Below are 18,842 nucleotides of genomic sequence, written 5' to 3' on the forward strand. Positions count from 1 at the left end.
GTTGAGAAAAAATGTAGAAACAATCACAGACTTTATTTTCTTGGGCTCCAAAATCACATGATGATGACTGCAGCCATGAAATTAAAAGATGCTTCCTCCTTGGAAGGAAAGCTATGACAAACCTAGACAGTGTATTAAAAAGCAGAGACGAAGTCCGTATACTCTGAGGTATGGTTTTTGCAGTAGTCATATATGGATAGACCATAAAAAAGAATGAGCACCAAAGAATTGATGCTTTCAAACTGTGGTGCTGGAGAAAACTCTTGAGAGTCCCTTGGACAGCCAGGAAATCAAACCAGTCAATCCTAAAGGAAATCAACCCTGAATATTCATTGGAACAACTGAAACTCCAATATTTGGGTCACCTGATGTGAAGAGTCGACTCATTGGAAAAGACCTTGATCCTGGGAAAGATGGGAGACAGGAGGAGAAGGGGACGAAGAGGATGAGATGATTGGATAGCATCATTGACTCAAAGGGCATGAGTTTGAGCATACTCCGGGAGATAACGAAGGACAGGGAAGCCTGGCATGCTGCAGTGCACAGAGTTGCAAAGAGTCTGACACGACTTAGCGTCTGAACAATAACAACAAAGTGCCAGGCACTATTCTAGGCACTGGCCACATAGCTCTGAATAAGAGGATAAGGTCTCTGCCCTTAGGGAGTTTACTTTTATTTCAGATAATGGTAAATGCTATGGAGCAAAAGAGAGCAGAGGCTGGAGGTTAGAGGAAGACATCCAGAGCATGCTGCTGTTTTAAATCCAAATGAGATGAATGAAGAGGGGTGGGATATATGAAAGTCAAAGAGGTAAGCAAGCCACAACAATAATCTCAGGTGTCAAGAAAAGAGTGAATGATGGCAAAAATGACAGAAGAATTGGGAGAGGCAGAGCAGAGGCCAAGTCATAGAGTGCCTCAAAGGCTGGAACAATTAGAATTTTTCTAAGTTGTGGAAATTCACTGACCTATAGAAGATACGATCTCAGTTTCTGGAAAATCACTGTGGCTAATGTAAGGGATGGGGGTGGTATAGAAGCAATAAGACTGAATAGAAGCCTATTGCGGAAGTGAAGAGGAAACTTAATGTTGATTTAGATTCGCAGATCATGATCAGTGATGAGAACTGGTAAACTTTCGGATATATTTTTAAAATAGAATTGACATAGTTTGCTGATAGGCTGAATATAGATGTACATGTGAATTTGAAAAGAAAGGTGAATTGAGTTCTAGATTTTTGGCTTAAGAATTAGGTGGTAACATTTACTGAGAGGGCAAATAATATAGATCAGGGAGAATTTAAAAAATCTTGATATGGACGTATGAATTTTGAGGTATTGAGTTGACATATTATTGTATAACTCTGGGTAGAAGTTATGGCTAGAGATAAATGTTTAGTAATCATAGTATATGGCTTCCCTGGTGCCTCAGACAGTAAAGAATCTGCCTGCAATGCCAGAAACCTGGGTTCGATCCCTGGGCCGAGAAGATCCCATGGAAAAGGAAACGGCTACCCACTCTAGTTTTCTTGCCTGGAGAATCCCCACAGACGGAGGAGCCTGGCAGGCTACAGTACATGGGGTTGCAAAGAGTTAGACACTACTGAGCGACTAACACTGGAGTCATAGTATATAGATGACACGGTAATAGATGCCATTACAGAAGAGCAGTGGTTAAAAAGAGATGAGAAGATGGTGTAGGTCACAGAGAGCTAGCATTTGAATTGAAAGGATCAGACGGAGGATGAGCTAAAATTTTCTTTATCACACTGATTGAAAAGTTTGAAAATGTAAAAAGTTTGTAGCATTCTTTTGAGCAATTACCCTAGATTTTTTGCATTCAGTTTTAGAAGTGACACAAAGTTGTATAATTACCTTTAAAAATTATTACAAAAATATTTTCTGATATTTCATCATTAGAGCCAGATTAGGACACATGTCCAAGGATCATAGTGCCATTAGAACATAAAATAACAATAGTTGTAGCAAAAGAAAATATAATTTACTGACTTCTTACTATGTTTCAAGCAGTGTGTAAGCTTCTTTATGTGCATTGTTATCGTTTAGTTGCTAAGTCGTAACTGAATCTTTTGAGACTCCTCTGTCCATGGGATTTCTCAGGCAAGAATACTGGAGTGAGTTGCCATTTTCTTCTCCAGGGGTTATTCCTGACCCAGGCTTTGAACCTGTTTCTCTTGCACTGGCAGATGGATTCTTTACCACTGGGCCCCAGAGAAGCCCCTTTATGTAGATTATAATATCTATTTACTTTCCACAAAAGCCCCTTGGAAACAATTGCATTATCTTTTAATAAAGCATCTGAGTTTCACAGAATTCAAGGACATGTCCAACATCACACAGTATTTAAAACTGTAAGTTTTGTCATTCCCAGAGTCAATCTGATACTACCAGCAGTGTAAGAATTTTGCTTTAAGATTGGTATCTTTAAAAAATGTTAAAAGTCTTTATTGTCTTTAGAGCAAGTCTCCGTACGTATTCTTTCTTTAGTAGTTGTACTGGCAGTAACCGGACTGTCTCCATATTGAGTATTTTCTTTACACTGAATAACATGAATGTGGAGCCAAACTACCAGTATTCAAACTCCAGTTTCATCTCTGACTATGTGATCTTGAGAAAGTTAAACTGTTACTGCTTCCATTTCCTCAGCTGTAAAATGAGGAGGATACTTATTCGTATTTTGTTGGATTGTTGGGAAGGTTTAATAAGATAAAGTATGTAAAAGTGTTTAGAAGAGTACTGGTATGTAGGCTCCATATAAATGTTATAATCATAACATAATTGTAATCATCATCATTATTACTCTGAAAGGGATTTTATTACTACTCAAAAGATACATGAAGAGAAAAAAATATAAAATAATTATTCAAAAATTCTTTATGTATGTATGAACAATGTTTAACTTGTGCCAATGAACATTTTAGTAATATACAAATAATATGCTAGTATTGAGTTAATTATGGAATGACTTTAGATATGCTATCGCCAGGTTATCCTTTAATATCTAGTTCTTTTTTGTGTGCTATAGGAAGTTTTTGTGCTATAGGAAGACACTTTTCATGGTTCTTTTGAGTTTTAAAGCATAATATGATTTGATTATGTTTGCAAGTCTAGTATCTATGTTATTGCTGACCTTTTCCTTATTTTAATCTTTTGCGTTAGAATTAACTTCCTCTCATGGAGTGTTTTACTTTCAGTGCCCTGTGGTGGAATTTTAACTAAGCGCAAAGGGACTATTTTGTCTCCTGGATACCCTGAGCCTTATGACAACAATCTGAATTGTGTATGGAAGATCACAGTGCCAGAGGGAGCTGGCATTCAAGTAAGAATATTTAAATTTTTCTTCTTTTCATTGTATATTTGAAGTTGATCTTTTCAGAGATGACAGGACACACGTAATTTCGAGAATTTCAGCCAGTGCTTTTGACTTGCATGGCTGAATTTAAAAAAAGATGTGCGTGTTCAGTCACTCAGTTGAGTCCGATCCTTTGTGACCCTGTGGACTGTAGCCCGCTAGGGTCCTCTGTCCATGGAATTTTCCAGGCAAGAATACTGGATTGGGTTGCCATTTCCTCCTGCAGGGTATCTTCCTGACCCAGAGATTGAAACCACATCCCCTGTGTCTCCTGCATTGCAGGTGGATTCTTTACCTGCTGAGTCATCAGAAAAGCCGTAAAGAAAGACACTTACCATTATTTTTTTTCACCTGCTGCTGCTGCTAAATAGATTCAGTCGTATCCAACTCTGTGGGACCCCATATACGGCAGCCCACCAGGCTCCTCTGTCCCTGGGATTCTCCAGGCAAGAATACTAGAAAGTGAAACTGAAGTCACTCAGTCATGTCCCACTCTTTGCGACTCCGTGGACTGTAGCCCACGAGGCTCCTCCGTCCATGGGATTCTCCAGGCAAGAATAATGGAGTGGGTTGCCATTTCCTTCTCCAGGGTAATCTTCCCAACCCAGGGATCGAACCCAGGTCTCCCGCATTGCGGGCGGAAGCTTTAACCTCTGAGCTACCAGGGAAGCCAGGTTCCTTCATCCATGGGATTCTCCAGGCAAGAATACTAGAGTGGGTTGGAATTTCCTTCTCCATTTTTCACATGCAAGTAACAGAAAACCAATTCATGACTGCATAAGCAATAATAAAAATATGTTGCTCCATATAACAGTGAATCTTTGAGTAAGATGGTTTAAGTGTTGTTTATTGCAAAGGTTCAGTTGTATCATTCCTGACCCAGGTTTTTTCCATCTCTGTCCTGCAATACTTAGCGTATTGGCTTAATTCTTGGACTTCCTCTCTCATGGTCTTGAGATAGTTATAAAATCTCTAGGCATAACAGTATTTCTCAGCAATGGATGGAATGGAATGTTTCTATGTTATGTACTTCTATAATGTCTGAGAACTTTACACAAACTTTCCAGCAGACTTTCCATTCTCTCCTGTTGACCAAATTTCAATCATATCCATTCCTAAGCCCTTCACTGGACAATAGCAAAAGACTTACTATGATTTGGCTTTGAAAAAATCAAGATTAGTCGTCTGGATCTGGCAAGGGGCTTATCCTTCTCTGATGTACACAGCTCTCACTCAGTTGAACAAAATTGTTCTCTGTCAGCAAGGAAGAAGAATACTAGTCTACAGGCTGTCAGTAGTATCTACCATATTACTTCAATTGTGACCATTTTGTATGGGGAGCACTTTGACCAGCTACTCTGTTTGAGAAGAAAATTGTTTCTGGGAAAGTAGATAGCCTTTTACTGCTGAGTCAGTGTTTACCCCATGGAACATAATTAAACTTCATAGAACATTACACAGACTATATTTCATGTGTGGATGTGAGAGTTGGACCATAAAGAAAGCTGAGCACCACTGAATAATTGATGCTTTTGAACTCTGGTGTTGGAGAAGATTCCAGAGAGTCCCTGAGACAGCAAGGTTATCAAACCAGTCAATCCTAAAGGAAATCAGTCCTGAATATTCATTGGAAGGACTGATGGCTGCAGCTGAAGTTCCAAAACTGTGGCCACCTGATGCGAAGAGCTGACTTATTAGAAAATACCCTGATGCTGGGAAAAACAGAAGGCAGGAGGAGATGGGGACGACAGAGCATGAGATGATTGGATGGCATCACTGACTCAGTGGTCATGAGTCCAAGCAAATTCCAGGAGATGGTGAAGGACAGGGAAGTCTGGTGTGCTGCAGTCCATGGGTCACAAAGAGTAGGACACTACTGAGCAACTAAACTGAACTGAACTGAACTGATATTTCATAAAAATAACTTGCTGTTCTCCAATTGAGTCATAGGGTTTTCCTTGAGAAACTTGAGATGCATATATCAGTCATGGAAAAAATAGCCAATACGTGATTCATTAAAACTGAACTTAGATAGAAAAATAATTTTCAATAAAAAGTAAATTTTTCGATTTAACTTGATAACTTTTCAGAAAATTTTAAAAATTACTTAATAGATGTCAGGTGTCAATAGGTCAGTAAATGAATGAGAAAATTTGAAATGTACTTTTTCAGTGTTTTAAAAATATTAGCAGTCAAAATACTGCTTATATTCTGGCTAGTTGTGCTATTATTTTATGGTCAACTTTTAAAATTTGAAGATAACCAATACACTCTATCCTGTTATTGGTAGAATTAGCAAAGATTTGAAGATCGTCCATATTCCAGATGGCATAGGCAATCTGAAATGAGCTGATACCTTTAAAATCTTCATGGAACATTTATTGTATCATCTGGTTATACATTTATGTGAATTATATTAGAGCATCTATATATTGGCATCAGCTTGTCCATTTTTACCTCATCTTAAAATAATAAACCCCTGGCATTTTCCCTCTAGTTCTCACCCTCTGTTCCCAACCCCCTGTGATGTTGCTTCAGCGTCCAATGCTCTATTTGAGTCACTCTTATAATGATCGGGGCTTCCCTGGTGGCTCAGAGGTTAAAGCATCTGCCTCTAATGCGGGAGACCTGGGTTCAATTCCTGGGTCGGGAAGATCCCCTGGAGAAGGAAATGGCAATCCACTCCAGTGTTCTTGCCTGGAGAATCCCATGGATGGAGGAGCCTGGTGGGCTACAGTCCACGGGGTCGCAAAGCGTCAGACAAGACTGAGCAACTTAACTTTCAACTTTCAACTTACAATGATCACTGAGGAACATGCCATTAAATCCACTGCACTGCTCATCTTCCTTATTTTGTTAGCAACATTCTGTCGTGTCCATTCTCCTCTCACTCTTAAGATATCTTTCCCCTCCATTCTACCTAATACTCTCTTGAATTTTGTTTTGTTTTCTTTTCTACATTTATAGTTGTCGCTTCTATATCTAGGAGCATGATCTCCTCTTCTTCAATTCATCAAATATGGTGTTTGTGAGATTCTGTGTTCTTTGTCCATCTCACGTGGCACCATTCTCTGTGCCACGTTGTCTACTTTCATAGCATCAGTTACTATTATGTGCTGATGCTGAATCGTAGTAGATAATTAGAAAATATCTTTTTAAATTAAGGATTGAATAAATGATGATTTCCAAACCTAATATTTAACCTATACCTTTCACCTAAGTTTGCCATTTATCCAACTACCCACAGAACATTTTCAGCTAAACTTTTTACATCTCTTATATATATATATGTGTGTGTGTGTGTGTGTGTGTGTGTGTGTGTTTATTCATTTTGGCTGTGCTGAGTTGTCATTGCTGTGCACAGGCTTCCTCTAGCTGCAACGAGTGGGAGCTGCTCTCTAGTTTTAGTGCACAGGCATCTCATTGGAGTGGTTTCTCTTGTGGAGCATGGACTCTAGGGTGCATGGGATTCAGCTGTAGGGTGTGAGCTTAGTTGCCCTGCAGCATGTGGGATCGACCTAGTGTCCCCATATTGCAAGGCAGATTCTTAATCACTGGACACCAGGGAAGCCCCTAAACTTCTCACACCTCTAATTCAACCTGTTCAAAACTGACTTCATGACTTTTTTTTCCTCAAAGTTGTGAATCTTCCCCATTTTGCTGTCTCAGAATGAACCCCTCATCGCATTCAATTGCAGCAGCCAAAAACCTTGATGATTTTTTTGTGTGTTCACGTACACAAAGAACTATATCAGTTCTTTCACAAACCTCTCAAAGTCTATTTTCTTCATCCACACTTTGACCACTCAAGATTAGGTGGCCATCATCCCTGTTCCAGGTTCTTATTCTCCTCCAATCTATTCCTCACAGGGCAAAGAGAGTAACTTTCTAAAAATAATAATCTAATGCTCTAAGTTTCCTGCTTTACAATACCTCGATTGTCCTCTCTATCCTGAACTCCTTGACACAGATGATTACGCCTTTGTGCTTTGTCCTTATTTCTTGCCTCTATTTCACTTATTTATAGAAACCTGACTCTCTCTTGCCTCTGGACCTTTGTAAATGTTGTTCCTTTTACTGCCAATACTCTCCATCATATCCTTTATTTGGTTTATCCTTCCTCATTATTTCTATCTCACCTTAAAAACAGTTCCTGTGGAAGACCATCCATGAACTTGAAGCAACGTTAAGCCCTCTTGCTACATGTTCACACTGATCGCTGCAATATCCTTATATCATGATACCCATCATATGTTACTGTTTTGATTTGTGTGCTTAGTTGCACAGTCCTGTCTGACTCTTTGTGACCCCGTGGACTGTAGCACACCAGGCTTCTCTGTCCATAGGATTTTCCAGGCAAGAATACTGGAGTGGGTTGCCATTTGTTTTTACTTAATTACCTGTAAGTTCATGGCGTAAGTAACTAAATCTTTTCTGACAGCTAGCACAGAGCCTAGCAGTCTGTGCTCAGTAATTATTTTTCAAATGAACCAATGAATATTTCCAAAAGCGGTGAAGTTTTAGGCCACTTTAAGGAGTTAACATAGAATACTGGACTAATACTGAAGATAAGGTTATGTTCTATATCATTGTCCTGGCAAACACTGTTCACAACTAGAAACCTTGTATCAATGATGCTATGAGATCTTTCACTGAAGTAGCATTTCATTTAATGATTGTACCTTAGAAAACAAAGTTTGAGTTTAGCACAGTATTGATCAAAGTTACAGATTGTGAAGCATATTTTAATGTAAATACTTTGTATAACTACAAAGTGCTCTTTCCTAATTAACCTCTTATATGTTTGCTAATTTTATATGTCCGTGGAGAAGGAAATGGCAGCCTGCTCCAGTATTCTGGCCTGAAAAATCCAATGGACAAAGGATCCTGGTGGGCTGCAGTCCCTGGGGTCAAACGTGACTGAGCAACCAAGCACAGTTTTAGATGTATCACTAAATCATAGAAAATTATAACACACACACCCATAATTTAGGACATATTTGAAATTTCACTAAATTCACCTAAAAGCAACCTGGCTAGTACACCAGATTTAAAGTAATGTTTATTGTCTTTTATTCTTTTGCACTAAACATATGTGCAAATAAAGATTTATATGAATATTCAGTAAATCATATATGAAATGGGATAACCACTGGTAGAGAGAAGAAACATTTGTAATGCTGAAAAAGTTACAAATAAGATAGAATGACTGAGCATTTTGGGGAAATAACCTCAACAAATAAACTAACTTATTATGTTTCTATTACATGAGTGGGAGGAGTATATTCATTTTTTCCCTGTATATTTTAGCAAGGTATATTGGAGGGAGAATTCCAAAGAAGCTACAGTTAATAGTAACAGAATTATCAAGCAAAGAGCAATCTTTAAAGTAAAATGGGATTTGAATGTCTCTATAAGGGATATATGGTTTTAGTTATTGGAAATCCATTACCTCATAAAGCTGTCCTGTTGTCATAATGGACAACTCCATCTAATTTAAAGTTCTTCTGAACACTGAGTCTGTATCTTCTCCTTTTTAAGGCTTTTACTTGACTCTCATTTGACTTTCTGTCACAATGAATCTTCAGCCATTTACTTAATTATCCTACACTTCTATGTATGCCAAACAACATTCACAACTTGCACAGAATCCGACTGGCAAATTGCATTAGTTTTCTGTGACTCCTGTAACAAAGCATGAACTCAAAAGTTTAAAACAACTGAAATTTATTCTTTCACGGTACTGGAAGCTGGAAGTCCCAAATCAGTCTTACTGCCCTGAAACAGCAGTGCTGACAGGACTGCACTCCTGCCACCGTCCAGCTCGCCTCTGCTCAGCCTCCAGGGAAGAGTCCTTTCCTTGCCTCTTCCAGTTCCTGGTAGCTGCCATCATTCCGTGGCTTCTGACTTGTTCAGTCACTAAGTCGTGTCTGACTCTTTGCAACCCCATGGACTGTAGCACACCAGGCTTCCCTGTCCTTCACTGTCTCACTGAATTTGCTCAAACTCATGTCCGTTGAGTCAGTGATGCCATCCAACCATCTCATCCTCTGTCATCCCCTTCTCCTCTGACTACATCCCTTCAATCTCTGCTTCTGTGATCACATTGCATTCTCTTCTGTCTGTGTCAAATCTTCCTTGACATCTTATAAGATCATCTGTGATTGCCTTAAAGGCTCATTTAAATCATCTAGGATAGTCTCCCTATCTCAAGATATTTAGTTTATTCACATTTGAAAGATTCTTTCCCATACGAGGCAATATTTACAGGCTCAAGGGATCAGAACCTGATTATTTTGGGGAGTTATATTCACATATAAATGTCCAGAATTAAACAGATTTTCTTCTTCTTACAAAGGTAATAAGTTTTCCTCTAATCTACCCCATGGCTTGTCTCTTCTACATTTTTACCAACTCAATAACTTCTTTCCATGCAGAACCTTGCAGTATATTTTGCTTATTTCAAATGTCAACTCCTACAAAAATCCTTACTTCTGTTTTCTTTTTCTTGTTTTTTAAAGCCAAATATGACTTTTTCTTTTCTTGACTTGAAAAGAAGGAAAAGTCAGATATGAAGAGAAAACTGACCATTTTTTAAGGAGTTGGTGATTATATTGCAATCATACAGTTTTAATTCCAGTCTTCCTCCTCTCCTGGAACATTGCCATTCGGCCTAAAGCCTGTCACACTGGCAGGGTATCTGTTGCCATGTGGCACTCACCTCTGGAAAAGAGGCATAAGCATTTATTTGAATGGAAGAATGGTGATGGCCTATTTTGTGGATAAGAAAAATTTTAATGAATGCAATTGTTAGAAGTATTTAGTAAATAAGTGAAATGCTTATATTTATAACAGACCTTAGCTAAATAAAAATAAATTTATTTGAATAAGACTATTCCTTTACCTCCTCCTAAACTATAAAATATGTAATAAACAAAGAAAAATAGACAACATCCATAGTTGTGAGGGTTCTGTGGGTTCTTGCAAAAATTCAAGCTGTGCCAAGTGAAGTGCAACAAAGTAACACATGCCTCTTTCTTTAAATAAAATTTGATAGACATGAGAGAATTATACTCAGCATTTCCCTTATCAACTTTGTGAATCTTCACAGTGATTTAGTTATCATGATGCTGTTTATAAAAATATAATCATTTATGAAATTAATCTTTAAAAGACATATCCAAATCAGTTATAAAGTATTATTTTTGGTTATTCATATTGAAATATATCAAAAATGTGTATAAGGGATTATTATGTTAGTTTGTAAAATAAAATAAAAACAGGAAATTTAACAAAGATTATACAAAGTAAAACATAATAAAATGTATCCAGGATAAACCTAGTTCAAAAAGATGTATATTATAGTCTTATATGGTGCTTTGTGTGGGCCAGAAATCTGCTTATATCCTAATAGGTAAAGCAGATGAGAAAAGTCAGTACAAAAGAATCAAACATTCTAAAACAAAACAAAACAAAAATTAATCAATTGTTTGGAACATGGCTTAATTCAGATTCTAGGCACCAAGACATTGGATTAACGCAATAAGGTGGTGACGGACATTCTCAGTGCTATACCAGTAGTGAACACTGCTAGATACCTCAGAGGCTTTTATTATAAAAGTCAGTGTGTGTATGCCAGTGCCATAAAGGCAATGATCGTTTCTGTTAAAATGCTTCCATGGAGAGCCACAATGATATGATCCAGGCTTTGAGCTCTCTCTTCCAGAAGAGATGAGTGAACTATAGTATATGCATCACATTAGAAGTATGTGTTCTTACAGATAATTATTATTTCATAGGTGCAAGTTGTCAGCTTTGCTACAGAACATAATTGGGATTCTCTGGACTTTTATGATGGGGGAGACAACAATGCCCCAAGACTTGGAAGTTATTCAGGTAAATAAGAGAACTAAGTTTAATTAAAATCTCTCTAGCTCTTGCTCTAAAGCCCTCCCTAGATCTCTGACTTGGTGGTTTTAATTTTGCTTTTTACAAACTATATGCAAAGAACTAAACTACAAGGTAGAAGTTTGAAAGGCTTTAAAGGCAATAAAATTGAAATTGCTATTTAAAACCTTACTATACAGTGTTACTGTATTTGTGTAATTATTTATTTATGCTTTTTGTGTTAATAGCAATAATTTTAGCTGAGCCTTGGCTCAGAAATAGTATATATGCTCCTCTCCCTTAAGAAAAAGGATGAGAAGTAATATTTAAAAATTAGACAATGCCAGAAATTTATAATATATTCACTTGATAGAATGTTATGCAGCCATTAAAACAATTATAGAGATTATGTAACAACATGGTAAGTGCTACAAGGTACTGTTGTATGAGAAGAAAGAGAATAAGAAATTAATTCTTTGAAATGAATTAAATTATATAAAAATCATACTATATACATATGTGTCAAGACCAGAAGATTTTATAATTTGTTATGGTTTGTGAAGGTAGTTTGTGCATTAATCTAACAGCTTCTTACAACATATTTAGAGTGAAATGAAGTTTCACTTTAACTGTATGCTTTACTTTAATTTGTGTTATAGTGTTTAACTCTAGAAATATAAACATAGCTAAACTATGAACTCAAATATTTCAGATATAGAATTTTGAGTGTCATTAAGTTTTTAATAGATTTGAAAATGGAGATGTTAATCTACTTTTCAGCACCACCATTGACGAAAGCAAAGAATAAATATCTAGAGTAAGAATAATTTGTTTTAGGCATTACAAATATTCTGGAAATAGATTTAAAAAGAAATTTTTCTTGGAAAAATTGTATGAATTTTTGTGTGTATGCATTTGTCTGTAATAGACTTGGTATAATACTTTCTGAATGATAAGTATAATAACTAAATGGCAAAAAGTGATAAATAATAACAGCTGTTGATTACCAAGTGCTAGCTCTGTGTGAAGCTTGTCATACATTTCCTCATTTGATCTTTCCAGCAGCCCTGGTAGGTGATTGACACTAAAAGAAATTAAGTTGCCCGAGGTTGTACATCTAACATTAGAATGAGACTGGGACCCAGCTGGTGTGACTCCACAGTCAAAGCTCTTAATCACTAAGATCTTCTAAGAGATCAAAGGCAGTCAGGGTGACCTTTGAGTTTCTGTTTACCTCTGTCTTCACTGATTCAGTTAGGACAGTATAAATCAGAGAGCAAGGTCAGCTAGGTGGGGGAAACAATTGTGTGTTTTGTAATGAATTTGTCCTGGTTTCTCTTATAGAAGACTCAGTGGTTAAGGTTCATAGTGTTGTGGAAAGTAAGTATGAAGTAACTAGAAAATTACCAAAAAAATGTTGGTAGCCCTATCAACTCATATGCTTGTTGAATTTTATCTTGAGACACAGTTGAAAGTTATTTTTATGCTTGTCATTTGAAATTGCTTCAGTTGTAATCTTAAGGATCTTAAACTATAGTGTCAGATAGTCAAAAAGTAATTGGTTCAAGCAGATATTTTCAATTCAATAATTGAATAAATTAAAGTTGATTTCCTATAGAAGTTCAGAAGAACAAGATTATAAAGCATTTGCTAAAAGACAAGGCAGGCAGTAGTTCATAATTGGCATTTTTTAAATTCTAACAACCAGCTTTGCTGTTGTTATAAGAAACATCAAGGTACTTCACCTGATATAGAAAAAAGTGTATATACTTAAATATCACAATAAAGGGTGATAAATGAATATTTCTTTAAACCCATATAAAATTAGTTATTATTTCATCAAAACACATGCAAATTTTAAAACTCAATTTATTATCTTGTACATGAATTATTGAAATCCACATGAAATTCCAAATATTTATTTTAGGTGACTAGTAAATTTTTCTGCTTTTCATCAGCTTTGTTTGCTGTTACCTATTTTAGGGAGCCATCTAACATGCTCTCAAAGGTCTGTCTCCTTGGAGATAGTCAAGAACAGTAATATGAAAGACAAATATATGAGAAATATTTTTATTTAAAAATTCTTATAAGACATTTTAATAATATATAATTTCACTTATAACTTGTTGGCTGATTAATAGTTAACTTAGTTTTATTATATTACTTATTATGTGATCACTAAACCACTTTTTCAATTATCATTTCAGGAACAACAATACCCCATCTTTTGAATAGTACATCTAATAATCTATATCTAAATTTTCAATCAGACATCAGTGTTTCTGCTGCAGGATTTCACCTTGAATACACAGGTAAATAAAATATGTGCTGTCCAAGACAATTAAGAAAAATCATATTAATTTTAAATATTAATTTTCTGAATATAGAAAGTTAACAGACTTTGTCAAAATAAAACATCTTACTTTAAGATTTCTGAAGTGTTTATTCAATTCAACTAGAAAATTATATGTATAAAGTTCTGATGATTTTCATCAGAATTTTCAGGTATTTTCTTATTTAAAAAATTTTAAATGCACTTAACATAAGATTTCCCTTCTTAACAAAAATCTGAAGTGTACAATCCAGTACTGTGAACTGTAGGCACCGTGCTGTGCAGCAGATTTCTAGAACTTGACTCCCCTGCTTAAATGAAGCCAGTCGATAAACAGCTCCTCATTCTCCCTCTTCTCAGCCATTAGAAACCACCAGTTTATTGTCATGTCTAATGAGTTTGACTATTCTAGATACTCTGTATAAGTGGTACCATGTAGCATTTGTCCTTCTGTGTCTGGCTTATTTCACTTTTTCTTATTAAAGAGACTCACCTTTCCATCTTGAGTATTCTTATCTCGCTCATCAAATATTAGTTGACTGTATATGCAAGGGTTTATTTCTGGGCTCTCAATTCTCTTACATTGTTCTATGTGTGCATTTTTATGCCAGGACCATACTATTTAAGTTACAATATCTTTGCAATGCAATTTAGAATCAGAGGGAATGATATTTCTAGTTTTGTTCCTTCTCAGGATTGCTTTCGATATTTGGAAACTTCTGTGGTCCTGTATGGAGCTTCCCTGGTGGCTTTGACTCTAAAGAATCTGCCTGTGATGTGGAGACTGGGGTTCAATCCCTGTATCAGGAAGATCCCCTTGCAAAGGGAATGCTTATCACTCAAGTATTCTTGCCTGGGGAATTCCAGAGGCAGAAAACCCTGAGATCACAAAGAGTTGGACATGACTAAAGCTTTCACTTTCATGAATTTTAAGCTTTTTTTTTTCTATTTATTTGGAAAAAAAAATCCCATTGGAATTTTGGTAAGGACTGTATTGATTCTATACATGGCTTTGGGCAGTATAGGCAACTTTGGAAATACTAGTTCTCCATATTCAGTTCAGTTCAGTTCAGTCGCTCAGTCATGTCCAACTCTTTGTGACCCCATGGATGGAACACACCAGCTGGGCCTCCCTGTCCATTACCAGCTCCTGGAGTTTACTCAAATTCTTGTCCATTGAGTTGGTGATGCCATCCAGTCATCTCATCCTCAGTCATCCCCTTCTCCTCACACTTTCAATCTTTCCCAGCATTAGGTTCTTTTCAAATGAGTCAGTTCTTCCCATCAGGTGGCCAGAGTATTGGAGTTTCAGCTTTAGCATCAGTCTTTCCAATGAATATTCAGGACTGATTTCCTTTAGGATGGACTGGTTGGATCTCCTTGCAGTCCAAGGGACTCTCAAGAGTCTTCTCCAACACCACAGTTCAAAAGCATCAATTCTTCAGCGCTCAGCTTTCTTCACAGTCCAACTCTCACATCCATACATGACTGCTGGAAAAACCATAAGTTTGACTAGACAGACCTTTGTTGACAAAGTAATGTCTCTGCTTTTTAATATGCTGTCTAGGTCAGGCATAACTTTCCTTCCAAGGAGTCTTTTAATCTCATGGCTTCAGTCACCATCTGCAGTGATTTTGGAGCCCAAGAAAATAAAGACTGTTTCCATTGTTTCCCCATCTATTTGCCATGAAGTGATGGGACCAGATGCCATGATCTTAGTTTTCTGAATGTTGAGCTTTAAGCCAACTTTTTCACTCTCCTCTTTCACTTTCATCAACAGGCTCTTTAGTTCCTCTTCACTTTCTGCCATAAGGGTGGTGTCATCTGCATATCTGCGGTTATTGTTATTTCTCCCAGCAATCTTGATTCCAGCTTGTGCTTCTTCCAGCCCAGCATTTCTCATGATGTACTCTTCATATAAGTTAAATATCTCCTTAGTGGGGGAATATTTCATTTGTGGTAATTTAAGAATCTGTCCACTTGTGGGGGCAGACCATATTAACTAGACGTAAGCATTTTAAAGAACTTCCTTTTGTATGCAGAAGCCTCCAAAATCACTGGTTGAGCTATAAGAACATAGTAACCTCTGTAAGAGAAAACTGTATATTTTAAATGAATAGAAACAGGACCTTTAAGAAAATTTTTTAAAAATTAGTTTCAGTATTTAGAAAAAGCAGAATACTTATCCAGTAGGGTACTGGAAAAAATAATGTTGTGTGTGTGTGTGTGTGTGTGCATTACAAATAAGGTAGGTCTAATAACTTTTCTGCATTGAGAAGACACACATTTTACTGCACATCTTTGGTATTTCATTTCTGACAATCCCTGAAATAAAAGTTCTGCCCACAGGGTAACATAAGGAAGTAATCACATTGGGGAAATAACAGTCTCATAATCACACTATGAATACCAACAACAGATGCAAAAGACATTAACATTTGCTATAAAAAGGACAGATCTTGTGTTTTCTTTCTTTTTAACCAAGAAAGTAGGCTCTTTCTATATTCCTAAAGGAATATTTCAAGTTGTAAAGGTTTCAGGAAACATGGCAGGTATTGTACCTTGGGAAAAGGAAATTTGGCTGAGATTTCTTCTAGCAAGTGAATATTTTCTCTGTCTGATTTTCCTACTCACTCATGAGGTATTTCAGGGAAAAAAAAAAACAAAACAAAACAATCTCAATTATCTGATGGCACAAGATATTAGACAGATAGGCCTTGTTTTATATTTACTTAAAAGGGAAATGCTGACAAGTGGCTGATTTTTGTCTTAGAGTACAATTTTGCTTCTTTAACTTGGGATCATGTCATTTTAACTTTGAAATGTGTTATTATGATTACGATCATACAAGTCTGATGTTCCTTCTGCTCAATTTATCATTCTCATGCCTTCGTCTCATTAATATTTCTAAAGGCCCACTTTGATCATTTCATATCATTATTTTCCTGTTATCTACTGAAAAAAGGCAGCAATTAGTTTCCTCTCCTCATGTTCTTATTGCCTCCCAAAATGAGAACAAATTCACTTGTTTATTTATCAAATTTTAATTGAATAGCTACTAGATGTTAGGTATACTTTCTAAATGTAAGTGCTACGTACTTGTATCAGATCCAGTCCTAAAAAAAAAAAAAAAAGCTTCAGACTAACTGAAAACAAGGACATACAAACAGCCATAATTGCAAAATTACAGTGTAAACACTATAAGTATAGTTTATGTAAGTTGATGCTTCTCTGATAATTGTACACTGTAGTTATCTCAAAGTCTTGTTGAAAATCCAGGTAATGAGACTCAACCCCAATAGATCAAGTCAGTCTTTATGAGATTCAGCAAACCATGTGTACTTTTACCAACCTCCCAAGGTTACTCTCACAATGGCTAAAGTATGATATCATATGTAATGTAGATGATGTCAGAGAAGGTAATGATCAAAACTCTTATGGGTTACTCATAGTAGAGTCAGGGAAGACGTCACCAAAGGACAAATCTAAGTGCTTTTTTCCAGATAAGAATTAAAGTATAGACATAGAAATAGCTTGGACTTTTAACAGACCTCCTAGAATGTAAAAATGTTAGTTCTTTATCGGGTCTGACTCTTTGCAATCCCATCTCTGTAGCCCTCCAGGATCCTGAGTCCATAGGATTCCCCAGGCAAGAGTACTGGAGTGGGTTGCCTTGCCCTTCTGCAGGGGATCTTCCTGACTCAGGAACTGAACCTAGGTCTCCGGCATTGCAGGCAGATTCTTTATTGTTTGAACCATGAGAGAAGCCCTTCCTAGAATGTAGGTGGACATAAGATAATGTATGCTGAAATCAGACTTAGGTTTCTGTCTTGGCACTGCCATTGATGGCCTTGTGACATTAAGTGATTTCTAAGATTCCCTAAGAATCCAGTTTCCTTACCTGTAATATGTGATAATAGTAGCATGTAACTTGAAAGATTGTGTCAGAGTTCAATGAGATCATCCATACAAAGTGTTTCTCATATGACCAGGTACATAGCAAACCCTCAGTAGATATCATGTTTTCCTAAAAATGAGATGAACCCACATGACTGGAGATGTTATGGAAGAGATTCAATGAAGGGGTTTCAATTTGAGGAATAAGATAATCAATTTTGAATTTTAAAAGTCCCTTTTATTTTAAAAAGGGATGAGTGCATTGCAGGAAGAGAATATGCTGAAGAAAAGGAGTAGCAATGGTTCAAATGAGAAACTCTGAAGATGATTATTGTGGTTTTGTAAATGAAATGTTAAAAGATGCAGGAAATAATGAGGTGAAATTGAAAGATTTATGGCCAGTTAGGTGTTGGAGATGAGAAAGAGAGAGGTGTAGAGGATGATTTTCATGTTTTGGTGTTTTGATTTTTACTTTAGATCATATCACTTTGTATATGATCATAGTTTTTCTTTATTTCTTTGGCAAGCTGATTACTTTTTTAGACTTTTTATTTGATTTTTAGAACTTAGACATGGAATTAAATAAAGATCAACACAAGTACTTTTATTTATCTGTAATATTAGACAGCACACCTTGTAGTGGGATCTAGGAACCAAAAATATTTCCTAATTTAACTAATGTTAGTATCAGTTTAGGGATAAGATTTCAAGAATGAAACTCACTCATGTTGCTATTCAGGGTCTTTTGTGTTTCCATACAAATGGAAACTAGGAATAAAACTACCATATGATGCAGCAATCCCACTACTGAACATATACTCTGAGAAATCCACAATTCAAAAAGACACATGTACCCCACTGTTCACTGCAGCATTATTTACAGTAGCCAGGACAGGAAAGCAACCTAAATGTCCATTGAGAGATAAATGGATAAAGAAGTTGTAGTACATATATATAATGGAATATTACTCAGCCCAAAAGGAATGCAATTGGGTCTTTCATAGTGATGTGGGTTAACCTAGAGTCTGTTATACAGAGTGGAAGTAAGTCAGAAAGAGAAAAACAAATACCATATCAACTTCACTTTCACTTTTCACTTTCACGCATTGGAGAAGGAAATGGCCACCCACTCGTGTTCTTGTCTAGAGAATCCTAGGGACAGGGGAAGCTGGTGGGCTGCCATCTATGGGGTTGCACAAAGTCAGACATGACTGAAGTGACTTAGCAGCAGTAGCTTAGCAATGCATATATATGGAATATATAAAGTTGTAGTACGAATTAACATATTTACAGTGCAAGAATAGAGACACAGACTTGGTGACATAGTGGGGGAGGAAAGAGTGGGACAAATTGAA

At 36.5% G+C, this 18,842-nt stretch overlaps 1 protein-coding gene across 1 annotated transcript in view; it reads left to right on the forward strand.

The window, feature by feature from the left end:
- CSMD3 (CUB and Sushi multiple domains 3) overlaps nt 1-18,842 on the forward strand; it is a 1,469,335-nt gene that overhangs the window by 1,276,837 nt on the left and 173,656 nt on the right. Inside the window, exons 36-38 of the mRNA XM_061439111.1 lie at nt 3,214-3,338; nt 11,171-11,267; nt 13,466-13,570. Of these exons, the coding sequence (XP_061295095.1) occupies nt 3,214-3,338; nt 11,171-11,267; nt 13,466-13,570 (327 nt within the window). The remainder of the gene's footprint in view (nt 1-3,213; nt 3,339-11,170; nt 11,268-13,465; nt 13,571-18,842) is intronic.

This window comes from Bos javanicus, chromosome 14, assembly GCF_032452875.1.
Source record: "Bos javanicus breed banteng chromosome 14, ARS-OSU_banteng_1.0, whole genome shotgun sequence".
Lineage (NCBI taxonomy): Eukaryota > Metazoa > Chordata > Mammalia > Artiodactyla > Bovidae > Bos > Bos javanicus.